We start from the raw sequence: 26,260 nt of genomic DNA on the forward strand, positions 1-26,260 counted from the left end.
AGAGTCCTTTTATTCCTTTTGTCTCTGGAATATACTCTTGACCCTTGTGAAGAGAATATTTGTTCCCATGTACAATCAAAGATGGACTGCAGACTAAACTTTACCAAACATTACACCATTTAGCAACATAGGCTAAGTGAGGGTAGGGGTGGGCTCTGGAGTCAAACCACCAGGCTTCCAGTCCCAGGCCTGCTATGGCTAGTTACATGACTCTGGGCTGATGTATAAAGTCAGCCAGGCTCAGTTTCCCCATCTGGAAAGTAGATTTGATGATAATAGCACCTACCTTACAGGATGGTTCTGAGAAGTAGGTAATGAATATAAAACATAGTTAAAAAACAGTGCTTGGTCCACTTAGGCTGTCTATGGATATGAGCTGCCACTGTTCTTGTCAAGAGTCCAATTTCTTTCCCTTTAATCTAGGAATTGACTAAAAACAACTTAAAGCCCTCAATGTAGTGAGCCCTCAATGTATTGACCCATTAGTATAGGGTTGGGCAGTAATGTTGAAAGACTGTGGGTACCAGACTCCAAGGCAAATCTAAAAATCACACTCAGAAGTCTGAGAGGTAAACACTCCAAGATGTTTGTCTTTTCAGAGAATCTAAGCCCTTAGGGTTCTCCTTGTCAAGTCTGGTATTGCAAATGGGCTCCTTTTGTCATCTGTTTATCTAAAACCCGCAAACTTTTGTTCCTCCAGTCTTCTAAAAAATAATCACTATTGTCTTCCTGACTCAGGAATTCAATTATCCCCCTAGAGCCTTCCTTCAGCTTCTTAAATAGGCCTATCCCCTAGGCCGTTAATGTGGGTGACAAAATGAATTTTTTCTGTCGTTCACATAGTTGTTAGAGGAAACCTCATTTTTCTTGGTCATGAGTTTACATCCTGTCAAACTTTAGTAGAAAGGGAGGTGCATTGAGCTTGGATATTTACTTACTCATTCATTTGGAGTGAAGGCCAGGTCGTGACTTTGGAGGGCCAAGGGCTGTCCACCAAGACTTGTAAGAGTCATCCAGCAGGTGGAAACGCATGGGGTAGGTCCCAAAGATTGCAGTGCCCTCCTGAAATTGCAGACTTGAACTTCTGGGTTCAGAAGGAGCATCACTGCATTGGCACAGACCTTGTCTTCTTCTCCAAGATTCCTGTCTGGCTTCGCATCAACGCCTGCTGAGGAGAGGATCAGTATGATCCAGGGCCTTTTATATTCATGGCTCCTTCCCTCACTGGCTTTGCCTCTGCCAAGAATTTTGCATCCCCACTCAAGCCCTTGCCCTTCCTCCTTTTTCTTCTTCTTCCACTTCTTTTTTTATTATTGACTGTGTTCCCTATGCTGTACTTTTCATCTCCTTGACTTACTTATATTATAATGGCAAGTACCCACCTCCTTTGCATGACTCCAAATGCGTCCTAACTTGTCCCCTGCCTCCTTTTTCCCTCTTTCCCATTTCCTTTTTAAAATGGCTTTGCTAAGGTACAGTCCAGAGCATGTTCTCTTTTGTATGTCAAATCCTTCAACGTGATAGAGTTCCCTTAAGTGAAAGTTCCAGTGTCCTGCACGTATAGCTTGTAAGAGCATCCTCGCGCTCCTCGCGCTGGCTCTGCACATGCGCACCTGCTTATCTGCCACCACCAGGGCTGGGTTTGCCTGTGCTAGTTCACCTGCCTGCAGCAAGTTCTTGCTGAGTTGCTCAAGCTCTAACCTGTCTCTTGGAAGCAGTTTCTTCCATCAATGGCTCCTCTCTTCTCCTACACCTGCTTTGGTAGAGGAAAAAATGTGAGTTTGTGGGGGCAGGGGCCCCCTTATCCCTCCCTAGTCTCACCACTTGGCACAATTCCTGGAATGTAGTAAGTAAGACCTCAATAAAATGTGTCTTGAATGAATGGCACTTTAGCTCCCTTCCTTCAGTGGCAGAGAAATAGAGGCCCCGCTTCTTTCTATCCCATGATATTTGGGCTGGCCTCCCTTTTCACCGTGAACATATTTATATATATTTTTTATATGCAGCAATTTTCATCTCCCAAGACCAAAGTGAACCACGTTTATTATCAGGGCTTCCCTTAAAGAAAAGTCACTTCTGGCTTTAATTTGTTCCTTTGCCTTCAGGGATCAAGTCATTAGCCAAAATGGACAGAGTGGAATGCTCTCCCTCAGACTTGGATTTAAGCTCAACTCAGATTTCACGTCTTCCCTCTTCGGTGCCCCCTCCTCGGCTGTCCCCAGGAGCATTGCTGCTCCAGGACCTGTGCCAGGCACTGGGGGCACAGAGGCAGTAAGTGGGCCCCGGGCCCCCCAGGACCTCAGGGTCTAGCGGCAGAGTGACAGGGGCAGAAGGTTACATGAAAGGGCCTTGTTGTCACACACACACACACACACACACACACACACACACACACACTGCAGCTGACTGTGCTTTCTTCAGAGAGGCTAGCCCTTTCAAGCTTCCATTTGATGGAGCAGAGGTGTATTACAGAGAATTATCCATTCTCTTCTTTGTTCCGGCTCGTAATTGCCAACTGACCAAACTTCCTTGGGTTTGGAACCCATGTACTGAGGCAGAACAAACTCTGGCCTAGAAACAAGAGACTCATCTCCCACCCACTACCTCAGGCTTGTTTTGAGACAACAGACGGGCCAGGAGGAGAATCTATCCCAGGGGAGACATTTCTCAGCTCTTCTGTCCAGAGACTCAGCTCCTGTGTGACCATTTCCTGCCTTCCCAACCACTCGTATGGTTCCCCCTCCCTCCAGGCCCCTAGCTGAGAAATCTCAACATCGCTGCTCATTCACTCTTCTGTCTCCAGACACCTCCCATCCAGGCTCCCATCTTTCCTCTGGGATATCTCTGGAGGCTGCTGCTTCTGCTCAGCCTCTTAATCTCCTACACCTAGTAGTTTTTTTCCTGCCACACCCTCAACACAGCCCCTTACAACCACCGCCATCTCTCCACTGCCCTGTTTCTTCTTACGAAGGTTAGCATTCATCTTGCCATCCATTGTTCTAAAACTTCCAGGGTTCCCATATCTTTCCTAAGGCATTCGTGGGACATTGTTTCGGTGTATTTAACCGTAGGCCCTTTTACATATTCTTGGGTCCAGCCAAAATGGACCCCAACAGACAATTTATCACTCATAGCCTTCATTTCATTCCTTCTTCCCTGCCCTGGAATCCCCTTTGCCTTCTTACTCTGCTGTCACCTCCTTCCCAAAACAGCTTCCCTCCCATCCCCCTCCCTTCCTGCTCCTCTTTCCCCTCCCCTCCTCTCCCATTCCTCAGGATTTTAGCTGTCCCTACTCCCACCCCAGGATTTCAGACAAGCTGCCTCCTAAGACAGTAATGCCTCTGATACTTCTTGGTAACTGATTTCCTAGGTGGTAGGTTCCTGGAGCCACAGGGCCTTGCACACAGCATGGGCACTGAAAACACACCAAAAAACCCTGTAAAGGAGTGACTGAACAGGAGGGTATCACTTATCTGGCTCTGCCTTTCTCTTATCTAGGCTGAAACAACTTACTTCTAGCAATGCTGCTGTCAGTTCTCAAGTATTAATGGGCTGATAATCCATTGAGTGGATTACCAAGAATTGGGGGTTTTCCCTATTTCTCTTTCTCTGCCCTCCTCCTCCTTTCCTGTCTCCCCTCCCCCTCCTCCCCTTTGCTTTAGCCTTCTCCCCTCCCCCAGCCCAGGCCTATTATGTACTCCTTTCCAGTGAGTAAGCCAAGGAAATAAGAGAAGGCGTAATATGAACCCTTCCATGCTGCTCATAGGTAGCAGCCCTGGGAAAGCTTTCCTAGAGAGAAGACCCAAGTCCACAAATGTCAAAACCTTGTTGGAGGCGATAGTTTCTGCCATCTCTGTGGATAATTAAGCTTTGGTGGTGGTGATCATATCACTGCTTCTGATTTCTCTGCACCTTTGTCTTCAGAATGAAGCCTGCTTTTCTCTTCAGATGATCACTGTAGGACAGAGCAAGCTATCTCTCTCCTTCCCAACTTTCCAGGGTGTCTGGTGAGAAGTGGATGTGAATCCAGTTCTGCCTTTAAGCGCACGTGTGACCTTGAGCACCTCCTATCATCTCTCTGAACCTCACTTTCCTCCTTCACATTAGAGGGAATTAGACCAGATGGTGAGTTTTTCCTTGCAGAGACCTGACCCACTGGTCTGCAGTCACAACCAAATGTGTAATACATCACAACTTAGGTGCTCCTACTGATAATATAGTTTAAAAATATAAGGTAAAGCAGAGGCAACATCACCCTCACTTTCTCACATTTCTAGATTATTTTTGAATGAGAGAACAAAGAAAGTTTCAGCATGCACAAAACCTGGCCACCCCAATGGAAGTGAATGGTGCACGTAATCATTTTTCACTGAGTGTCTTGACAAGAATAAAGAGTTTCAAACCGCTGGACCAGGTAACCTCCAGGGTCTCTTCCAGTGCTGACATCCCAGTTCACATATCCATCTTAGACAGTGTACCTTGAAGCCAAGAGGCCCAGGGAGTGATGCAAGTTGCCTCAGGTTGCCCCACAGACCCGTTAGTGGGACTGAAAGCCAGAGCCCCTTCCTGGATCATTGTGTAAGAGACTTTCATGAGGACTTATGGGAACTTGGGCTTTAGCGGAGGAATAGGGGTAGGGTGAGGTATCCTTCTTCCTTCCCAATGGGCTAGACCTCCTAATTCCAGAAAGGCCCTTGTCTTGGGCTTTGAACAAAAATGAGAGCAGTGAAACCAAAGCTGCCCACTCCCTCTGGTGTGCCTGACATGGTGATCCCTGGCCCCGCTCTCAGCTGTCGGCTTCCTTCCCCGTGATCCCCAGGACCACCCATGCAGACAGGAAGTGCGCTGAGCCCACTCTGAGCCTGTCAGTTGTAATGGTGAGGCACGTCATCAGTTGAGGGAGGCAGCAGAGAGAGATGTATTATATTTACATTTTTCTAAATTGAACTGGAACCGGGGCCCAGCAGGCATGGGGGAGGGGCCATGAGGTGAAGGGGAAGCTGGGAGTTGGGGGGTGGCATGGGGGGGTTGCTGAGAGTCAGCCTGTGGAGGGGGCACTGGCGGTAGGGAACTACCTCTGGGCAGCACTGGTGGTGGGGATGGGCCAGCCCCAGACAAAGAGAAACCTGAGAGTGAGGGATTAAGCTGGAGAAACCTGTGAGGGGAACAGCAAGCTTTCGAGGGAATCTCCAATATCAAACCCTTTTCCTGAAGAGCTTACTAAAAAGGACTTCAAGGGTAGTCGCCCACCCCCATCTCTGAGGGGAGGAAAGAATGCTGGCCCAGGAGCAGGCTGTGACATTAATCATCACTGTCCCCAACCCCAAAATGGGGCTTCAAAGCTTTTTGGCCACAGGCCCCTCACAGCCCCATTGTGGAGTTTTCCTCAGGGCCAATGGGAGAAAATTCCTGAGTTGCTTTAAGGCTGCAGGCAACGTTAGTTCTCTGTTACTTGCCATAGTTCCACTTGTGTAGAGTAGCTTTGGCATAAGAACGTGGGCCCAAATTTAATTCTATAAGTTCCCAAAGAATCTCTCGATCAGGTTTATTACCAGTTTATCAGATAAATAAGTGATACAATTGAAGACCAGTGGCCTATGCTCATATTCATGAAACTGTGAAGGGAGCTTCTTGAGGTCAGGATTTGTGTTTTATTCATTCATAGCACCTAACCACCGGGCCTGGCATACAGTAGGTCCTCAATGAATGTTTGAAAAGGAAAGAAGAGGAATATAGAATGAAAGAGGTGATTCTGTAGTGTGGACCTTGAAGACAGAGTGACAGTTGGACTCCACAGACATCATTGTTCATCAGAGCTCTCCAGCCCCTCTGGCTGTGTTGATTTAGCTGGCACAATCTACCCCTGACTTCCCCCAACCAGGGGCCAAGAATCCTTATTTTCAAGTGCTTATGATTAGGGAATGGTATCCTCCCAAAGGCAGGCTTCCTAAGGCCATACAAATTGGTAGACTTGTTTAATCATCTGGATACTTCAGGCAAAATATTCTATGTAATAGTCAGCTACAGCTATGATAAAGCTTTGTAACAAATGGCCCGAAGTCTCAGTGACTTGCAACTGAGACAGAGAATAACGAGCAATGGAAAGAGCTGGCTCCATACCTCCCTGAGTATCCTCCCCTGGAAATGACCAGGTAAAGGTAGCCCCTTACTAAAGAAAGAGTAGAAAGCTTCCAATAGAGCAGTGACTTTGGTGACACCCAGGATCCCTTCCATATTCTGATATTCTTTGGTCATGGATAATAGAGACCACACTGGGTAATTTCCAAGTTTCTAACGGGCTGGATATATAAAACTAGTCCCAGGGGTGCCTTAGCTGTAAGTGATGAAATATTCCAGAGTATCTGTACAAGCATTAGCACTGAAGCTCGATCATTTTGTCACAGAACTCCAAGATTGTGTGCTACGAGGCAATGGCTCAGAGAATCAGGAAATTCCTTTCCCTGAACCATCCTGTTTATACAAACTGAGTCATCTCACTGGATAATCAGGCACCTGCCATCTTCTCCAAATGGCATTTAAACACAGTTCAGGCAGTATCCAGGGTCTCATTCCAGTATTTCTGGGAAGTAGGGTGAGTCACAGTTCATGTCTCTCTCTCTCTCTCTCTCTCTTTGAAGTGTACATTGCTTGTCACTTTCTGTACTAGGAGTCCCTCTCTCCATACATACTTAAGAGAAAAGACAAGAGTATATTTGGATATGATACCCCTAAGTGTACTACAGAAGGCTTCTGGTGAACAGAAGATGCCCAGTCAGTATTTATGAAATGAGTGAATGAATGAATGGAAGGCAGTCTTTAAGGTTAAAACTTATGGAGAACACCATCACTTTATCATTTCTCTTCTTTCTGGAACACCCAGGAAGCTCAGAGTGAACTCTGTTGCTCAGCTGTGGCCCCATAATAGGTCCTTAGAGTTTGCATATTTGTTTCTCCCTCCTTTCTCTGTCACTTCCTTTTTTCTAAAATTCCATAAACCTCACTATGTGTTCCTTTTGTTGACTTTTTTACAGCCCTTTGGGAAGATGAAAGGGGAAAAGAATAAAGGAAAAACGTTCTTAATCATTTGTTGCTTGGGAACTTCTTTCCAATCATGCCTAGTTTCATTGCCCTTCTGCCTCACTGACTGTGTTACCATGGCCCAAATAGGTATATGGGAGGATTGACGGATGGATGGATGGATGGATGGATGGATGAGAGGAAGGAATAAGTAACCGGCCTTCACATTCCCATTTTGCAGGTGGATAAAGTAAACAAGCATGAGTAAGCCAGGTCATTCATTTGTTCACAATAAACATTTATTGGAAATTCACCAGGCTGTTCTTTGAAAATCAGAAATAAATCAGTAGATCTCACCAACTCAGTTCTCTCTTGTTTTAAGATGCTGAACTAGGTCCACTGATGTCAGTTTTTTGAGGGGGCACAAATTCAGGCCAGACAGGAGTAATGACATGGACAACAGCAGGGACAGCTCTAGTGCACCAGTCATACAAGACATGTGAGTGAAGGTGCTTTGGAGAGTGAAAATATCAGCACAGATGCTGGTTCACTGTCTGACAAGAATATTAGAAATCAGATTGGAGAAGATCCAATAAAGGAAACCTAAGAGATGTGAGAGTGGACACAGGGCCTAATATTTACATTTTTGTGTGAGGAAAGGATATTGAATTATGTTGGCATCAGAAACTATCTTTGTTTCCCATCTTCATCAATTGCTAGGTATGTGGCCCTGGGAAAATTATTTCATCTGAGACTCAGTTTTCTTACTTGAAAAATGGAAATAATAATAATACTTGACACTAAATATTATTTTATGAACCAGAGAGCATGGTGCCTACACATGGTAGATGTTTAAGAAATGTTGGTTGAAGCTCCATGAAGTCTGAGCGCTTGGAGTTTTGCTTAAAGGATATGGAAGGGGAACAATGGGCAGATTTTTTCCAGAAGACCATAGTGTCCAGGCCTTTAAGCCCCCTGTGGCTGAGAGTCACATTCTCCTGCCCTTTTCTGTGGTCGTCAGCACACTTCATCTCTGAAGGCTCCCTTGACCCTAGCCTCTGCTCCCAAGGAGGGAAGAGAGCTGCTAATGGACTGGTCTGCATCATACTATCACCCAGAGTTCTGCTGTTATAGCTAGACTCTGAATTGTTGAAGAGCAGGACTCTCAAAAGTCACTGGATCTTCTTTCCCCATCTGAAGAAACTAGTATTTCAGAATTTGTGTGGGGGGAGGGCAAAGTGGGTATTGGGTCTCCCTTAATCACAAAGAAAAGAAAATATGCCTTGCTGATCTGTCCCAATGTTGCATTGATTTGTATGCAGTAAACTCTTAATATTTAAGCTGTTGCTTCAAACCTGTTCCTTCCTGTTATGACTTCCAGAGTTTCTGAATTGAGCCTGATCCATTGTATAAACCCCAAGTGACTCCATACATACTGCAAAGGAATTCCACTGACTGTCTTTATTTCCTAAGTAGTTCATTTGTAAACTTGGATCTGTGGATTTTCTTTTTTTTGAACAATTTTTTAATGTTTATTTATTTTTGAGAGAGAGAGAGAGACAGTGTGAGTGGGGAAGGAGCAAAGAGAGAGAGGGAGACACAGAATCCAAGTAGGTTCCAGCCTCTGAGCTGTCAGCACAGAGCCCGATGTGGGGCTTGAACTCACCAACCGTGAGATCATGACCTGAGCTGAAGTTGGACGCTTAACCGACTGAGCCACCCAGACGCCCCGGATCTGTGGATTTTCAGGATAGATCTTAACTACCAACCGTATAGCCAACCTTCAAATGCCTCTTTTACTTTGTTCTTCAAGTCAAGCCCAGTGGTTGTGAATCTGTGAAGCCTTCATGGATCTGCTGGTGAATGTGAGTTATTCCTGCCCTGGTGCTCTATTAATGCTGCCATTAGAGTTCAACTCTGTGACACCAGCAGCATTTGTTTTCATGGCCAGCTTCTCCACTGCATACTGTGAGCTCTTGGAAGGATGACATAGTAATCTGTTCATCTTTGTTTCCTAGCAACAAACATGGTGCCCAATGTATAGAATGTGCTCAATAAATGATTGCTGGATGGGTGAATGAATGGTGAATGATGGGCATTGAGAACCTTCTTATATTCTTTCAGGGCTTTTAACTGTTTTCCTAAGCAGTACAGGCCCAGGCTGAGGAACCAGCTCACGCCCTTCTCAGCATCTCTTTCTATTTAATCATCAGCCAACGTTTGCAATTCTTTTTTACAACAGATACTCTCAGTGCTGAGCACAGTTGGCTTCCCTTGCCCTCAGGAGGGGGGCATCACTGGGTTGCAGCCTTGAAATAGGGGCTGATGAAATCAACAGTGATGACGTACCCTTACTGTGTTTTCACATAAGCGCTTATGTTAATGGGCTGTTTGTAGTTTTTAGTAACTGCTTCCTGAGTGAGAAGACAAGCTCACATCAGTGTGTCCCTCGATAATTTCCTTGCATTGCTTCTTGTTAGTGGTTCATAAAAGGGAAAATTCTCAAGCCCCCAGGTTTTAATCCCCTTAAGCAGACTGTGTTGCTTTTACTAAGCTATCAAGAGTTGAGGGGAAAATGCTATAATTATTTTCATTAGATTTAGACTCTCCTAACTGACTGGTTTTACACCACTTTCCTCAAAGTTCCCTGTGCAAGTTTATAGCACTAAAAACTGCTGTGTGGAGGTGTTAGCATTTATGCCCCATCTCACCTCACCATCACTAAGTGCAGTGACTTCCATTCCCACAGTTTAGAAGCTGCCTCTTTTTGTATCTGTTTTGTGTTTACAGCTGGTAAAAAAGGGAAGTTTGTATTTATGAAATAAATAATCTCTGAACATCTGTTGTGGGATAGGCACCACACAAAATTGTGGGGACTCAGAAACGAATCAGTTATGGCCATAGTCTCAAGGGGTTTCCCATCTAGGGAGCAAGTTAGACAGACAAATAGAACAAGACTTTATGGAGTGAGGAGGTGGGTGAGGAGGTAGGACTGGGGTGTAGGAGAGTCTCCATAGAGAAGGTTAGATGTGAGTTGGATCTGAAATGTAGATGGTGATTCATTCAGCAGACAAGAAGAGAAGGATAATTAAGATGTACGAAGGCTCAGAGACATGGAAAACATGGTGAGTTTGAAGAAGTACAAATGGTTTTGAAATGGTTGGAAAGCAGGCAAAGTTGGTCTTCAAGCATACCAGCTAAGTGTTAACGCTGAGCACAGAGTATGGGTGAGGAGATGTGACTGTAAAAATAAATTAGGGTTAGATCACAAAGGGTTTTGAATGCCATGACAAGGATCTGTGTGTGTGTGTGTGTGTGTGTGTGTGTACACATGTGCACATGTGTAAGGGGAGGGTGGATATTTTCACTGAAGAATTTTAAATAAATGAGTAAAAACTATGTTCCATCAAGAGCTTTTCCACCAATCCTGGCCAATCTATTCTACCTAATGTACTATTTTTCTTCTTTAAGCACATTGTCCTGGAATGTCCTTGCTGGAAGCCATCTTGTTTAATTTAATACACTCCTCCTTGTTATTTTAACCTAAGCCCAGGTAACCAAGGCCAAGATTTTAATTGTCTCCAGCACTAGATAGTATAGGGCTGGTGGTTATTTTAAAAGGTCCTAGAGACTGAGATGAGAAAACTGATGGAGTTTGGGCCTCGGAATGTTTCCAATCTTTCTGCTTCCAGCTCAGCATTTCTGGAGCACTTCACAGCAGGCTTTGTAAAGATTTAGTTGAAAATCAACTTATGGATTCCTCCGTAATTGGCTTGGCCAGGTTTAATCTGTTGTTGGTCAAGCCAAGCTGGCTTCTATTATGTAGTGCACTGAGGGTTCCTGGCGTTGTTCTTCTCCCAGTGGAGGCTGGCTGTTTTTAGAAGCAAATCTTGGTGTTGGTGAAGGCCGGTATCATCGTGTCCTCTGAAGTGAACCCAGAAGGACACCCGTCTGATACGGCAGTTAGGCCTTTGACTAAAAAGAAAGTCTTGGATTTGGAATTTGTATGCTAGAAGGCTATAGTTTGATATATTTTTTCTCCCCAAGATAAACCAAAGCTTCCTATTTGTTTCTGCCTCTTTGGGTTGATTCCTAGATATGTGTAGTATGCCCCATCCAAGCAGGCAGCACCTGCAGAAATGGAGCATCTACAGAGAGTGGCTCCTCTCAGCCTAAGTACCCCAGGTAACACTGGCCTGTGCTGAGCCCAACCCCTTGAGGCTATCCAGTGCCGGACACACAGGCTTACATGGCAAGGAGAAAGACAAGAACCATATCATGGACTTGAGGTAATTCATGGGCACTGATAGCACTGAGCTGCCACTGGCAGTCCTTTGTGCCAACAGAAGAGAAATCGAAGGGAGCCTGTGTGTCTGGAGAGCTTATGAAGGTAAGAAAGCAAACTGTCAGGGCAACCCCTGGGAGAGGTCTCATATCTGCCTCTGGAGATGACGTGAAGGAAAGGAGAGTAAGTAGAGAGTCCTGTTTTCCTATAGCCAGAAGACACTGGATGTGTAGTGCCCCTGCTAGGAGTATGGTGAGGGCAGGCTGTCTACATTTATAGTCACTCAGAAGTAACCTGCCCCTTCCTTTTCCTGTCAGTCTCCTTGCCTGGCCCTTGTTGGGGCTTTGGAGAGTTTACACAGTTCTGTGAGAGGAAGTCACTTACAAGACGAAGAACATTTGCCCTGTAGAACTGAGCTCATTAGAATCAAGAAGACCAATTTAGAAGTCCATAAATAAAGACAGGTTCATATATATGCACTTAAATACAGACATGCATTTTACAGGTTTTAGAAAACTAGTCTAACATCTGTTTTGCTTTCCTTGTTAATTCCACTCTCTCTGCCCCCCCCCCACCCCCAACTCTAAAGTGAATTCCTCAGCAAAGCCTGATTTAAAAGATGCCATAGACCCTGCATTTTGAACTGGCTCCCAGAGCTTGTTTTTGAAGATTTCTCTTTCCCTCCCCACCACCCCAACCCCTTTGGCCAGCCAGCTTGGCAGTCATCCTTCCAAGGGCCCAACCTTAACAAATCCGAGCCTTCTGCTGCATCTTGCCACCAACTGGCACCTGCCGGTCTCCCAGGGCCAGCTGAGAATCCACTGGGCATCAAGGGCCATGGAAGTGACAGACTTGTATCAGCAAGAGCAATAAACCACAACTGTGGGTCCGATCAGGCTGCCAAATCAAAAGCAGTTGTGCTGGGTGAAGTTCCACGCATGTTCTCTTTCTCGAAACTTCGACCGAGTTTAGGCATATCCCTCTGTGAACATTTATTTTTTTCTTTTTTTATTATTTTTTTTAGTTTGGATCCTGTTTTTAATTCTTTATTTGGATAGTCTAGAATCTTGAAGCTTCTCTGAGAGAATGAGAACCACAGCATCGTTACAAATCAGACCTGAAAGGAATTTAAGCCAGTCTCTTCGGAATTTATCAATGGAGATACTGAAGTCCATTGAAACAGAGTAAATTGCCCAGAGACATACGGCTAGTGAGAAACATATCCAGGGCTAGAGGTTAGGCCTCCTGACTCTCAGTGCTTAAATTTGTGTCTGTCTAGGGGCACCTGGGTGGTTCAGTCGGTTAAGCGTCCTACTTAAGCTCAGGTCATGATCTCCAGTTCGTGGGTTCGAGCCCTGTTCCACGATCTGCGCTGACAGCTCAGAGCCTGGAGCCTGCTTCAGATTCTGTTTCCCTCTCTCTCTTTTGGCTCCTTGCCTGCTTGTGTTCTCTCTCTATCAAGAATAAATAAATAAACATTTTTAAAAAAAAGTTTGTGTCTGTTTAACATGTAAGTGTGCAATATACATGGCAGCCATCTGTAAGTATTGATATTTATTCCAACAAGAGTAAACACATAACAGGTAATATTACTGAACAATTATTAGGTGCCAGACATTGTTCTAAGCGCTTTATTTGTACAGTATCATTTACCTTTGTGACAACCTAGGTGGGTATTATCATCCTCAATTTATAGTTGAAGTTACTAAGACACAGAAAAGTAAATAACTTGCCCTTGGTATGTACGGGTGTCCTATTAGACTGGTTTTCCTGGGGCTCAGGACTGTGGGTGCTGAGCCCCTAGGGTTGGACGGAGCCCTTGCCTGTCTAGTGGGAAAGGAAGACATGTGAGTAGATCAATCACAACAGTACATGACAATGGCCGTAACAGAGGCAGGCACAAAGGTGGTGGTGCGAGGATAGAGCAGGAGGAGCAGGCTTCTCCAAAGAGATGGTATTTGAACTGTCTCGAGGGTGCATGGACATTGCTAGCTGGTGAACGAGTGCTTGTCCACAAGTGTATAGGAGCACCTGACAGGATCAGAGAGGATCCGGAGGGGCAGAAGCTCAGTGCCAGAAGCCACAGGCATGATGGCTGGGGGGAGATGTTGAGAGACAGGGCTGGAGGGTGGTCGGGAGCAGATTATAAGGTACCTGCATCCCAACATGAGTAATTTGGCCTATACCCAGTGAACACAAGGGAGCCAGCAGACATTTTCGGGAGGAGGTAAGTGACAGGATCAGACTGCTGGAGGTTCTGGGAAGACTGGTGACAAGGGAAGCAGTTAGGAGGCTCTTGAAATTGTCCAGGTGGAAGGGATGAGGAGCTGGGCTCCACATGGCCATCTGATTGGCACAAGCTGCCTCCTTTCCTTTGCTCACACTGCTTCCATGGCTTGGGATGCTCTCTTTAATCCAGGCCCACCTTTCAGGACTAAGCTTAGGTGTTTGATATGGAGGCTCTCTTGGCACACATAAAATCTTGCAGCACATCTTTGTGTACATTTCTCTCTTCTGCTTTAACACCCAGCTCCCTGAAAGTAGGACCAGACCTTCGCCTCCTTAAATACTGGGCAAGGTGCCTGACCCTCAGTGAGCTCTCAATAAATGTGTGATGAATGAATAAACTTTCTAAATAAAGGCAGGGACTATGGGTATGGAAAGAAGAGGCCAAATTTGGGAGGTGATTTTTTTTATGTTACATCAGGGGATGGCAAACTATGTCCCATGGGCCAAATCCAGCTCAGTTTACGTACTGCCTTTGTAAATAAAGTTTTATTGGAAGCCCATTTGTCTACGTTTTGTCTCTAGCTGCTTTCACTCTACAATGGCAGAGTTAAGTCATTGTGACAAGACTATGTAGCCTACAAATACAAAAATATTTACTCTCTGGACGCTTGCTGAGAAAGGTGGTCAACCTGTGAGTTAGAGGATCAGGATTAGTGACTGGACATAGAGTGATGGAAAGGAGAGATTCCTTTTCTCACGTCTTCTCACTGTGCCTAATGCAGAGCTTTGCTCCTGGGTGACAGCCTTGGCTGGTGGGCCTGCAGATACTGAGAGAGAAACACCCATGACTGTGGGCAGGAGAAAAAGGGAGCCTGGGAGATCAAGGTGGGAAAGAGACCCCATAAGAAAAAGCCAAGGGACCATAGCTGCAAGGCAAAATTTATGTAGCTCTTACTTCTTCCCAGCGATGCTTCTCCTCCTCTTCTCTCTCGTAGTCATCCAGTTTGGCTTTGTCACCCTCTTTGTGGCCTCCTTCCCTCTGGCACCTGTGTTTGCCCTTCTCAACAATGTCATTGAAGTGCGGCTTGATGCAAAGAAGTTTGTGACTGAGCTGAGACGGCCAGATGCCGTGAGAACCAAAGATATTGGTATGTCCCCTGCTTAGAGACCATGGCAGGCCCTCTGCCTCTGTCTGTCCCCTCAGTCTCCCTGCCATGACCTGCCACCACCATCACACCACGTCTGGAATCAAGAGGGCTGGGGGAAGCCCTTGGAGGTCCTCATCCTCATATCTTCAGGCTCTGGGAGACCTTTATCCACCCCTACTTGTCCCCCTGCTTTCCAGACGGTGGAGGGGGACACCTAAGGCTTTGTAGGCAAGCCCATTTCTGGGGGACCTGGCAAACCTCCACTGGTAATGTGCCTGTGGAGCATCACCCTGAGCTGCAGCCTTGTTGTCACCGGGCCAAGGGTGGGAATGAGCCAGATGCCCTTCTTTCTGTCTTACAGGGATTTGGTTTGACATTCTCTCCGGGATCGGCAAGTTCTCTGTTATCAGCAACGTAAGTGTTAAATTCGTGACACCCTGGCCCTGTGGTAAGGGCTTTCCACAGGACCTGAGGTCTTCAGAGCAGGATACCAGCCCTCGTTACCTCCCAGCCTTTTCCTTCTGGAGCTTTGTTAAAGGCAGCCCCCTGGTTAGTAGTGCATACGTGGTGCCATTGGCCAGAGCCGCGCTACTATATCGTTAATTTCACAGAGAGAAAGGAAGGTAATTACCCACCAGAGTGCATACCGTGGCCTTAAGAGTCAAAATCTGATCTTTCCTCGGAGCCAAGAATAATGAGGAAAGAATTCCGCATATCTATCCATCTCTTTCCTTTCTTTTTCTCCTCCTGAGCTAAACAATACCTGGAGCATTGCCCGGGCGGCGGTTCCTAATTACGGTTCCTCCAAGCTGTCAATGTGAAGTCCTAATTATTCCCATGGACTCTGGCACCGCGTAGGTTAAGATAGGACATGCAAGAAGAGGGGTCCTACCTGTTGTGACCTCTTTAACTGCCTTGCCAGACATGTCCACATTTCAGAGGAAATCCTGATGGGCCCAAGCCAATAGCAACTTCTGCTTCTGCCTTTTGTATGGATGGTGGCTAGGCAGGGCCTCCTGTCCTACCTCCCAAGAAAAGACCCCCAGCTTGGCACCTCCCAAGAAAGCCACCACCCATTTTCTCCTGGGAGAGAAACATTGATTCTGTACTTGGTTGCCTATTAAGAACACATAAAAGGCCTGGAGAGGCAGGAGGAAAGGCAGAGAGTCAGCCCACTGCACTGTGAATGTTCAATGTAGGAAGCGCATATCTTGTGGCTGAGAAATGAGGTGCAATTTGAAAACAGATCAGTAGCTCCTTTGGGGTTGTGTCTACTGGAAAAGAGGCCCTGCGTTCTAGGTACTTTCTATCATATGACAGAATGACAAGAAATCTTACTTCCCTGGGTTTCTGTCTTCTTTACCTATCTGTAAACATGAGAGAGCATAAGATTACCCACCAAATAGGATCATTCTGGAAATTAAATGGGAAGATGAAAGGACATGTAGCAAGTGCTCGGTAAGTTGTAGCTGTGGTGATTGTAAGCACATTACTCATTCTCAAATATGGTATGGCCATCCGCACTCATATATACATGTAGAAAACAACGCCTAAACTACATTTTTAAAAGGGCTTTAATTGTTAGTGCAGAATACAGTATAAACACCTGCCAAAAAGATTTAAGGTTTTCTTTGCAGAAAGTACCTCTACATTTAAACATGCAATCACTCACTTGGTGTTTGGTTTGCTCCGTAGACATTTATAGAACACTTAAATATGCCAGATAGTATGTTAGGTACGTGTGGTTCGATCGGGCAAGACCCGCTGCTTTCTTTGGTTGAAAGAACAACTTCCGTTACATGCTGTGCTGAAAAGTGTCAAGAGACAATGGTCAAATTGGGGGAACTGTGGACCCATATCCTTGGTATTCCTGGTTTTCTGGTGTCACTCAGAGGCAGATGTACATGGCCATTCAGTGTCCTTGCACATTGCACTTAAGTGACACTCTAATCAACGTCAGTAATTTTCTCAGAATATCTTCTACTCTGCTTTGACTTGGCTAACACCAGTGTCAATTCAGACCAGAGGTGGCTCATTCTCTCCAGAACCAAATGATCCACACTGGCTTAGCACCCTTTGCATCAGGGATTGTAATTCACCCTCCTGACAGCCACTGTCTGTGGATTCCCTTACACATAGCAAAGATGGAAAAGCCGTGGGAGCTCAGAGATAAGGACTTCTGTATCAGCCAGAGCAGTGCCTCTGGAATGGGGAGCCCAAGGGGCAGCAGTCTGTCAGCCAGAAGGACCCTGTTCCACCTGATAGCATCCATCCTGACCACTCCTCAAGTGCGTGTGCTCTGTCCTGCAGGCTTTTGTCATTGCCATCACCTCTGACTTCATCCCCCGTCTCGTGTACCAGTATGCCTATAGTCACAACGGGACCCTGCACGGCTTTGTCAACCACACCCTCTCCTTTTTCAACGTCAGCCAGCTGAAGGAGGGAACGCAACCAGAAAACTCACAGTTTGACCAGGAAGTTCAGTTCTGCAGGTAAAGAACTCGGGAGGAGGAGGGCAGCAGATGACCGGATGTGGTAGATCCAACTAATTATCTGGAAGATCTAGATTGATATCACTCTCCTCTCCATCTTTCTCCTGCCCTGAACCTTCCGAATAACTATAAATCAATTTCAGTGCATCAATAAATGTTTATTGAGTGCCTTTTGCTAGACACTATGGAGCAAAGAAGTATATAGCCTTGTCCTTACCATGAAGAGGTTTATGGGCTGGTTGGAAGAAATAAACAGAGCGGATAAGACATAGCTGGCTATTCAGGGATTATATCTAATGTGGAACATGAGCACTGTGGGTGTTCAGAAGAGAGAAAGATTGGTGGGGGCTAGAATGGGAAGGGTAGGCTTCCTGGAGGGCCTGAGGAGTCTTAAGACAGAAAGAGTATGCTAGGTGGGGAGTCGGCATGGGCTAAGTCATGGGGTGGGGATGAATTTGGGGTGTTAGATGAACACTTAGGGGCTAGGTGATGTAATTAGCAAGGAGAGTGCTTAGAAGATCACAGTAAGGAATAATATAGGAAATACAATATATCAAAACTCCTAGGATAGTATAAGCCAAAGCATTGTTGAATTTGAATAGGTAGATGAAGTAGGTAATGGGAAGTCTTGAAATACTGCAGGCATTGTAACATGATGTAATAGGAAGTTACCTTTTTAGAGCCAGGAATGATAGATAAAGTGTATGCGTAGGAGAATTAATCTAGTCTCAGAGAGAAGGATGGACTAGAATTGGGATAACTCCAGGAGGGTGGCTGAGTTGCTGCTGTCACCAGCCATGAACCTTGGTGAACATAGACCAGAGTGGTGGAAGGGGAAGTGAGAAGATGAGCTGTTTACTAGAATACCTGACAGCATTGGTGACAAGGGACAGAAGAGGGAGCCCAAGGCAAAGATACCTCCCAAGATTGGGCTGAAGTCAGAGGACCGGGCATGGTGGGTCCATTGACAGGGATGGGGAAGATGCTAAGAGAATCCAATTTTATGGTAAATATGATGAATTTTATTCCAATCACATCAATTAAAATAATGGTAGGGAGAATGATGTATCCCGGGTAGACGGGCTACTCGGTGCTCGGTGGTGGGACCTCGAGTAGAGGATAGGCTCTGAGAGGTGAGGTGGGAAGAAAAAACAGAAGCCAGACCGTGAAGAATGTGGTGGGCATATGGAGGTGTGTGGACTTCATCTTAGGGCAGTGGGGAGCCACAGGGAGCAGGGATGAGATCCTACTTCTCATTAGTGTTCTCTCTGGCTGCAGTGTGAAGAGCAGTGGGTTACATGTGCAATAAAGAGATGCTCTACTCTACGGTGTAAGCAGGTGTCCAGAGAGTGGTGTCAGCATATTATCTAGATACAGCATATCACATAGGTGTACTTTAGGGCTACCTTTCCTAGATGGGTAATAATTGTTGATGGGAATCTCTGCCTCGGTATGCTCTACTCACTGCACGCTATGTGAACTTGTCTGGCCCAGGAGTTTGGGAGTGGTGGCTTAACCTGCTGATGTCTTTGTAAGCCAGGAGTCGTCAGTGGCTGTACAAAATAGAAATGAAGGAGAGTTGGGGGGGGGCAGGATGGGGAGGAAGAGAGGGAGGGAGAGAGGATGAGAGACAAGGAGAGAAGGAGAGAGAGATTGTGAGAAACAGAGAGAGCTCTAGAGCTAGCCCCAAAGCCAATGTTTAAAACTGCTTCCATGGTGGGAAATGAAAAGTTTGCCCTGGTTTTCTGGCAAATAGTGTTGGGAACTCTATGACCCTTCTTATTCTTAGCTTTCAGTGACCTCTGGAGATAAATGTGGTCAAATAAAACTGAGGTCTCGGGCTCCAGCCCAGCCTTGCCAGGGATAGAGGTATCTTAAAAATAGCAATAAAAGTTAGGACAAGTCTCCAGCTGCCCATTTGAGATGCATTCCCAGCATTTTTGGAGCAACATTTTCTTCAGGCCTCTAGCTGCTCCAGCAGGGGGCTGCTCCAGAAACAGTCCGGCGACGTCAGGCAGCAGGCATGATTAGTGGCTACCGACAGGGTTGAAGGGCTACCATGTCCTGTACGGTGGGTGGTGGCTCAGGCTTCTGGCTCCACTGGAAGGGAGCAGAGGGTCAGTATGGGAGAGAGCCTGGCTGGGGATCTGGGTCCGGGAGCTTGGGGAGCCTACTTGGGCATGGCCAACCCAATGGGTCTGCTTAGAGGTGCTGAACATCCAGAAACAGCATCCTTGGTGGCCCCTGCTAGGTTTCTTTGCAGGGCCCGAGTTCTTTCATATCCCAAAGTCATGTGAAAAGTCTTTGAAGAGGCAAGTTCTCTTCAGTACATGGCTGCCTCTCATCTGTTCCTCGCTGAAACCAGAGGGAGACTCAGCTTTTCCGGGTGTTTCCTTTCCTGATCTTTATCAACCACTGGATTAACGTGGTTCTCATTAGTTCGTAATTGCCTGTACTGTTTTCCCTTGTCAAAGGCCAGTTTCGGAAGGCAGTTTGAAGTAGCTCAGATGGTATGAAAATATTGTATGTAATTGTGTTTAGCATTAATATGACATTAATTTCCATCGGGACTATTAAAACAATTAACATACCGTGGTTGGAGTTGAGAGATGTATTTACTAATTGATTCATAGTGTAACTAAAACCTCATTTTTGGAAAAAGCCATTCCTGAGTGTTGATGTCTAACTCCTCTGTCTGTTACTTCGGTATGTCCTCTTCCTGCCCACGGTGATTTTGTATTACGATGAATTGTGGCAGGTGTCATGGTCACTGGTCACTCCTGCAAGTGAGGATGGTGGGGGGACATCTGAGCCAGGAGTCTCTCTTCCTTCTCCACATCTCAGTTTCCCCATCTATAAAAATGGGAACTTGGAATTAATAATCTCCGAAGATTCCTTTCTGTTTCTAAAAAATTAGTATTTCATGATACATGTAATATATTAATCTGTTCTATAGAGTCTATAAAAACTCTAAACATTACAAGCAACCTCTCTAACTCTGTCCTACCTCCACCCTAACCTCTGCCCAGTCCTGGGCACTTTTCCAACAGTAATCTCAGTCACACCTTTGTGTGAGTCTTTCTCAGACATTTCTCCATGCATCATCATCAAGTGAACTCATAGAACCTTTAGGGTATTTCATGGCTTTGTTTTATAATAGTGAAATACATTTTGAATTCATGGGAACCTTCTTTCTTTAGGTAGTGTATAAATACAACTCAATGTGATTTTTCATAGTGTTAGAACAATCTCGATATAATCTTAAAGTAACTTAAAGCTAAGATATAATGATTTTTGTACCAGTTTCACTTACTGTGTGTGAGTCTGTCTCAGTTAACACTATAATTTAGGTCCTGAAAGCTTAGTATAAAAGTGCACGGAACAGAATATCACCGTTAATTATATTCTTTTGAAATTATGAACTTTTTTGCTATCATAGAAGTAATTCTGTATACATAGGTATATACACAAAAGGAAAAGACTTTCTCCTTAGCCCCTACCCCAGTCATTGTCAGGAAACCATCCTGTTTATTCTCTGTGGAAGCCTCCAGAAATCACATTCACATGCATTGTCTTACTTAATTTTCACTGTGCTTTCCTTTAACATTTAATGTACGCGCACACGTGTTCATTTATTTGTGGCTGGTGGGAGAGAGCTGGAGCACTTCTCTGTACTCAGCACATTTCACTAGCCCCATTTAACAGATCAGAATGCTGAGGTTCAGAGGTAGGAAATATGTTTCATGGGGTCTTACAGTTAGTAAGTGACAGAGCCACTCCCAGGGCACACTAACTCATTAGACACTCTAGTTGTTTGTAATTACAAGCCTCTCATTATTATGAGACTCCAGGGAACTCTCAAAATCAATGTTAAGGCTCAGAATAAGGAGAGCCTTGGAGGGGTGAGGGTGAGAAAGGAATGGCTCCTAAAATCATACTTCCGAGCTTAAGTCCCAGCCAGCAGGTGCAGGAGGTGACCCGCTATGGAGGTCACCCAGTGCTTGGCCACTCACAGGGACTTTGGGAGACGTACTCCCTCAACCAGGGTGAAGTATCTCGTTTGGGAAGGCCTTTGAGCTGATGGGAACAGAGCAGAAGTTCTACTTCCCACAGGCCTGAGGCTTACCTATTTTGTGCCATTTCCCTGGACAGAGATCCTGAGAGAAGCCCCTTGCAGATGTGGCAGTGGCTGACTTTCTCATTCATATCAGCACGATGGGAAACTTGGAGCATCTGCGCCCGAGTGCTCAGAAATCCCCCTGGAATGCCAGGGGGAGCTGGGAAGAGGGGCACATGTGCTCTGTCCTCTTAAAGAAAGAGGCGTATTCCATAATGTGCCTTCAGTCGAGGGAGAAAGAATAGCTAGTGTGTATTGGGCATGTACCTGATAGGCCAGGTGCTGTCGGGTGCTCTTCATTGACCTTTCCTCCTCATTACATGCCACCTGGGAGCTGGAACATTGAGGCTACTTCATAGACCAGCACCATGGCCATCAGCACATCGGGTAACTTTTTAGAGGACATAGAACTAAAGTGGTAGAGAAGACATCAAGCCCTCACCTGTGACTCCAAAGCCCATGCCTTTGCCAGTGCCGTGCCCTGGGCTTAGAAGCCAAACAGACCTAGCAGACAACCGTCACTGCTGCGGACGCAATTAAGTCCATTTTTTTGTGGCCATTTCTAGTCTTAATTATCTCCTTGTTTAATTAGCGTCTTCTTGTTGCTCAGGGAAAACATTTGATAAGCTTGACTTCTTAGGATGCCACTTTAAACAATTATGAAATCTGAACTTCTATTGGAATGTAAACAATTACCTGGTGGCAGAGGCTTACCGAAATCATATTTTTCAAACTATGAGTCATTGTTCATTAGCAGATTATGAAATCATCTTAGCAGATCATGGTCAGCATTTGAAAGACTAGAATAGGATAAGATAGGGTAGGATAGAATCAGAAAATATCAGTGCACACAGCCAGGGTAAGTATGTTTTGTGTAATTTTTATTTCCTTGACATGTACTTATGTGTGCATTAATGTAAAATTAATGTAATGTATTTCTTAGTAATGTAGGTCACAGTTTTTTTTTTTAAAGTTAGCTTTGGAAAGGGAAACGTGAACAGATGCAGAACTCATTAAATTGTGTCTTGTTCTTGTCTGTGGGTAGTTTGTCCTGTCATTCCCAACAGGGCTCCCTCTAGCCCATTGGCGTAGGGGTATTTCCAAGTAAAGCTTTCTGGAAATATCTGTGTTAGTCTTTCCTCAGATCTTTGATTAAATGGATGTGCTTGTTAGCTTTTAAAAATGTCTTGGACACTCGAGGAGGGCAAAGTGACATTTCCAAAAGCTGTGGCGAGTGAGGAGCAGAAGTGGGACCAGAATTAGATTATTTATGGACTCTTTTCAGACTGGGAAAAAGAGGAGTGAGCAGTGGCCCCTACACCAAGGCCAGTGAGCAGCTGTCCCTTCCTAGATGGAGCTAGAGAACAAGACAAACAGACTTTGATTGTAGCAGGAGGGATGGGCTGGACCTGGGGAGGGATGTGCCTGTGGTACAAAATGGGCATATGTCCCGCCTCCCGAGGTCTTGGGAAGAGTAGAGAAATCCCCTTTTGCCGTGAGATCCTTTGGTGGGGGGAGCAGCAGGAGGGCGGGCGAGCCGGGGTTTTTCCCACTCCAAAGTGTCCCTGTCCTTTAAGCCATGCTCTCCCTGTCTCCCGTCAGCAAGCATAATCTGGGGTTGGCCGTGCTTCTGTCCTCAGCCATGGATTGATATGCTGAATCCTGTGCTGTTTTGCTGGGCTGCAGTTAGCTTTGCTTTTCATCCGGATGGCAAAGTGAGCCTGCAACAGCTGTGATCAGCTGTTGGAAGTGGGGGTGGGGAAGGGGCAGCTTCTGGCCTCCTGCCCAACCCTAGTTGACTGCTTAGTATCAGCCTCTGTCTCTCTTGCTGACTCTGCCGCTGTACGTTTTTCTTTCTGGGGTGTGTGTGTGTGTGTGTGTGTGTGTGTGTCTCTTTTCCTCTTCTTCCTTTTTTCCTTCTCTTCTTCTTGCATCTCTCCTTGGACAGTGGGAAGCCACCGTGCTTTTTCCTGGATCTTTTAGGGCAGCTGGCTCGTTCAGGGCAGGGAAGGGACAGAAAGCACCCATTTCTGAATCCCCCGCCTCAAACTGCAGCTGTTGGTGAGGTGCTTTGTGACAATAGAGAAAAGGCCTGCCTTCAGCCAGACTTGGGGTCTCACCTTGACTCTGCTTCTTGCTGGCCATGAGAGAGACCTTGGCAAGTAATTGGCTTTCCCTGAGCCTCAGTTTCCTCCTGTGTCATGTGGATATCAGTGCCTGCCCAAGGATGTTGTGGTGGAGATCCAATGGGGAAAACTTCCAGTAAAGCTCCTTGCTCAGGGATTGGCACATTCTGCATGTTCCTTTGTGGCCCCTCCTCGGGCAGAGTCCCCTGCCCGCCCCTGCCTTCCTTGGCAGCCATGCACCCACTTGGTGGCCTCATGCCACCCTACTCCTTCCCCCAGCCCGCGGCTTGTTTTGCTTTTACTCAACGTCAAAGATCTATTGAATTCCAGGGAGAAAACAGTTCCACGAAGGGTTATAATTCTTCTGGTACCAGCTCTTGTCACTTTTCCAGGCTTAGAAAAAAGTGAGTCTGAAAAAATGAGCCATTTTTAACATGAGTCATCACAGAATGGGGGTGAAAAGGCAGCGGTGAGGAAAAGCCCTAGATGGTTCCACGGGTCTGAGAAAGAGGCACAAGTTTACATCACGCACTGACATTGTGTTTCTTTTCTTTCCTTTCCTTTCTTTTTCTTTTCTTTTCCTTTTTTTTTGAGAGAGAGAGAGAAAGCATGTGCGTGCACACGCATTGGGGGGATGGGGGGGAGAGAATCTCAAGCAGGCTCCCTGCCTAGCTCAGAACCCAATGCCAGGTTCTGTCTCACAGCTGACCATGAGATCATGACCTGAGCTGAAATCAAGAGTTGGATGCTTAACTGACTGAGCCACTAAAGCGCTCCTGACATTTTGTTTCTTTAGCCACATGGACAGATCATAAATATGGTCAGTAGAAGAAGATACGGACCAATAGCAACTATTACTGCCACCCCCCAAATTCGCTCAGCCTTGAGCTTGGTCTGAGTCAGCCTTCCTTGGGGTGCAAGAATGCAGCTACCAAGCAAGGCCAGCCCCTCTATGGCTGTGGTCCTGAAACAGCTAGCCAGAAAGGAAGCCTAGGATTGTCCACAGGTGCTTATGTTCTCCCTGAGCCCCTGGACTGCAGAGAACTGTCCAAGGTTTCTGGGCATCTCCCCTCCCTTCTCAAGCTCATGGAGCCAACATGGATCCACTGCCTTGGGCTCCTCTGGAAGAAGAATCCAGACACCAGAGGAAGCTGTGGGGGGTGTTGGAGAGAGTGTTGGAAAAAGACATATCAAGGCCAAGACTGGTTGTTTTGGACTTTGATACTTTTATTCCATGGACACTTGTTGGTTTATTCCACAGTTGGTCAGTATTCTCTTCTACTGACCATGTTATGATCTGTCCACATGGCTTAAGTTCCACAGACATTTGTTCCTCCCTGCTTCCTGCTACTTCCCAAATTGGGGAGGCAGGGGCTTGCCTGCTGCTCTCATCCTTGAGGTTTCCCCCTGGAGAAGCACCCCCTTCCCTCTACCTCGTCCCAATCTTAACACCACCTTTCTCTCTGGGCAGGTTTAAGGATTACCGAGAACCGCCGTGGGCCCCGAACCCGTATGAGTTTTCCAAACAGTACTGGTCCATTCTGTCTGCCCGTCTGGCTTTTGTCATAATCTTCCAGGTGAGTTGTTCAGATAAAGAGTAGCCAGTTAGAATCCAGGCTGCAGGGGTAAAGACCACATGGCTCTTCACCGGCTCCTCATCTGCAGGTTTTAATGGCGCTGTGACCTAGGGGTGTCTGCATGTGGCAGGCAGAAGTGAGTGCCTCCCCAGAGGAGGCAGGAAGCACTCTTGAGAGGGCTTCCATTCATGGATGGATTTGCAGCAAGAGAATAGAACACAGAGTAAGGTTACAAGACAGATGTGGAGTAAGTTGCAGGGTGGAGATAGCGTCCCGTTCAGACGTAAGACAAGACAGGAAGTAAGAAGAGCAGTGGAAACCAGAATCTCATCCCCGATGCAGACAAACAGTCCCGCCTGGTCTCCGCAGCCCAAGAAAGGGCTCAAGTTCTGAATCATTCTTCTAGCTCTCGGCTGGCTCCCTCCTTTGTTAGAGTGCCTCAGCCCCTGAGACATCTGGCGGAGAGGGCCCCAGAGCCATCCGGCCATGCCTCGGTGAATAGCAAACTCGAGCCCCGTGATTGCTATCTCTGACAATGGCCACAGCTCCGGTTGCACGGCAGAGATCCGCCAAGTGCATGGCCCCAGCTCCCGCTTGGGGTCCTGCCGGACTTCAAGATCCTTTTCTCTTCCACTCCCTCAGGCTTTTGTATTCCCTGAAGGCAGATCTCTGGAGGGCTGTAAGATATCTGGCTTTGCCCCTGGCCCAGGAAGTGGAGAAGCCCCTCGGCTAGTCTTTCACCTAAAGAAGATAGCCATTCTTCCTCTGGGGAGATGGAGTGGTCTGTGAGAAAAACCACTCCGATGCCCCCCTGCAGGTGTCCCCTGGCTTTCCCACAGCTCACCTGTAACATTTGTTGGCACTGTGAAAGTTGGCTTAGGAGAAGAGTGTGACTCGAAGCAGCTTTAGAGCATGAATGCACCCAGGAGCCTCTGGAAACAGCAGCTGGTCCCGGGGCCCTCCTCTGGGCCCCTGGGTGCAAGCGAGGTTCAAGGTCAAGGGGGGACTAGGTTTGGAGCCTGGAAGACAGCCATACCCTTATGATCTTGTGCCCAGATCTCAGAGCAAGCATGTGATTGGCAGGCAGAGCAGGCCACCACTGGAGCAGCATACTGGGCAGAGCATGGCCTGGGGAACTGGGTGGGGATCGGGCCATGCTGGCACTGTTGTGATATATTTACCGCTTCAGTGGAAAATGCTGCAGGGTAAGGTAGTCCTGTCTTACCTGCGTTTCCAAGGGAAGGGATGGGGCTCCACAGGTGGAAGAAG

At 46.4% G+C, this 26,260-nt stretch overlaps 1 protein-coding gene across 1 annotated transcript in view; it reads left to right on the top strand.

Annotated features, from left to right (window-relative positions):
- Positions 1-26,260, top strand: part of ANO2 (anoctamin 2) — a 343,971-nt gene that overhangs the window by 314,527 nt on the left and 3,184 nt on the right. Inside the window, exons 21-24 of the mRNA XM_086714259.1 lie at positions 14,527-14,679; positions 15,041-15,093; positions 16,990-17,171; positions 24,886-24,991. Coding sequence (XP_086570385.1) covers positions 14,527-14,679; positions 15,041-15,093; positions 16,990-17,171; positions 24,886-24,991 — 494 coding nt within the window. The remainder of the gene's footprint in view (positions 1-14,526; positions 14,680-15,040; positions 15,094-16,989; positions 17,172-24,885; positions 24,992-26,260) is intronic.

The sequence above is a fragment of the Puma concolor genome, chromosome B4, assembly GCF_028749965.1.
Source record: "Puma concolor isolate L17-30 chromosome B4, mPumCon1.1.hap2, whole genome shotgun sequence".
Lineage (NCBI taxonomy): Eukaryota > Metazoa > Chordata > Mammalia > Carnivora > Felidae > Puma > Puma concolor.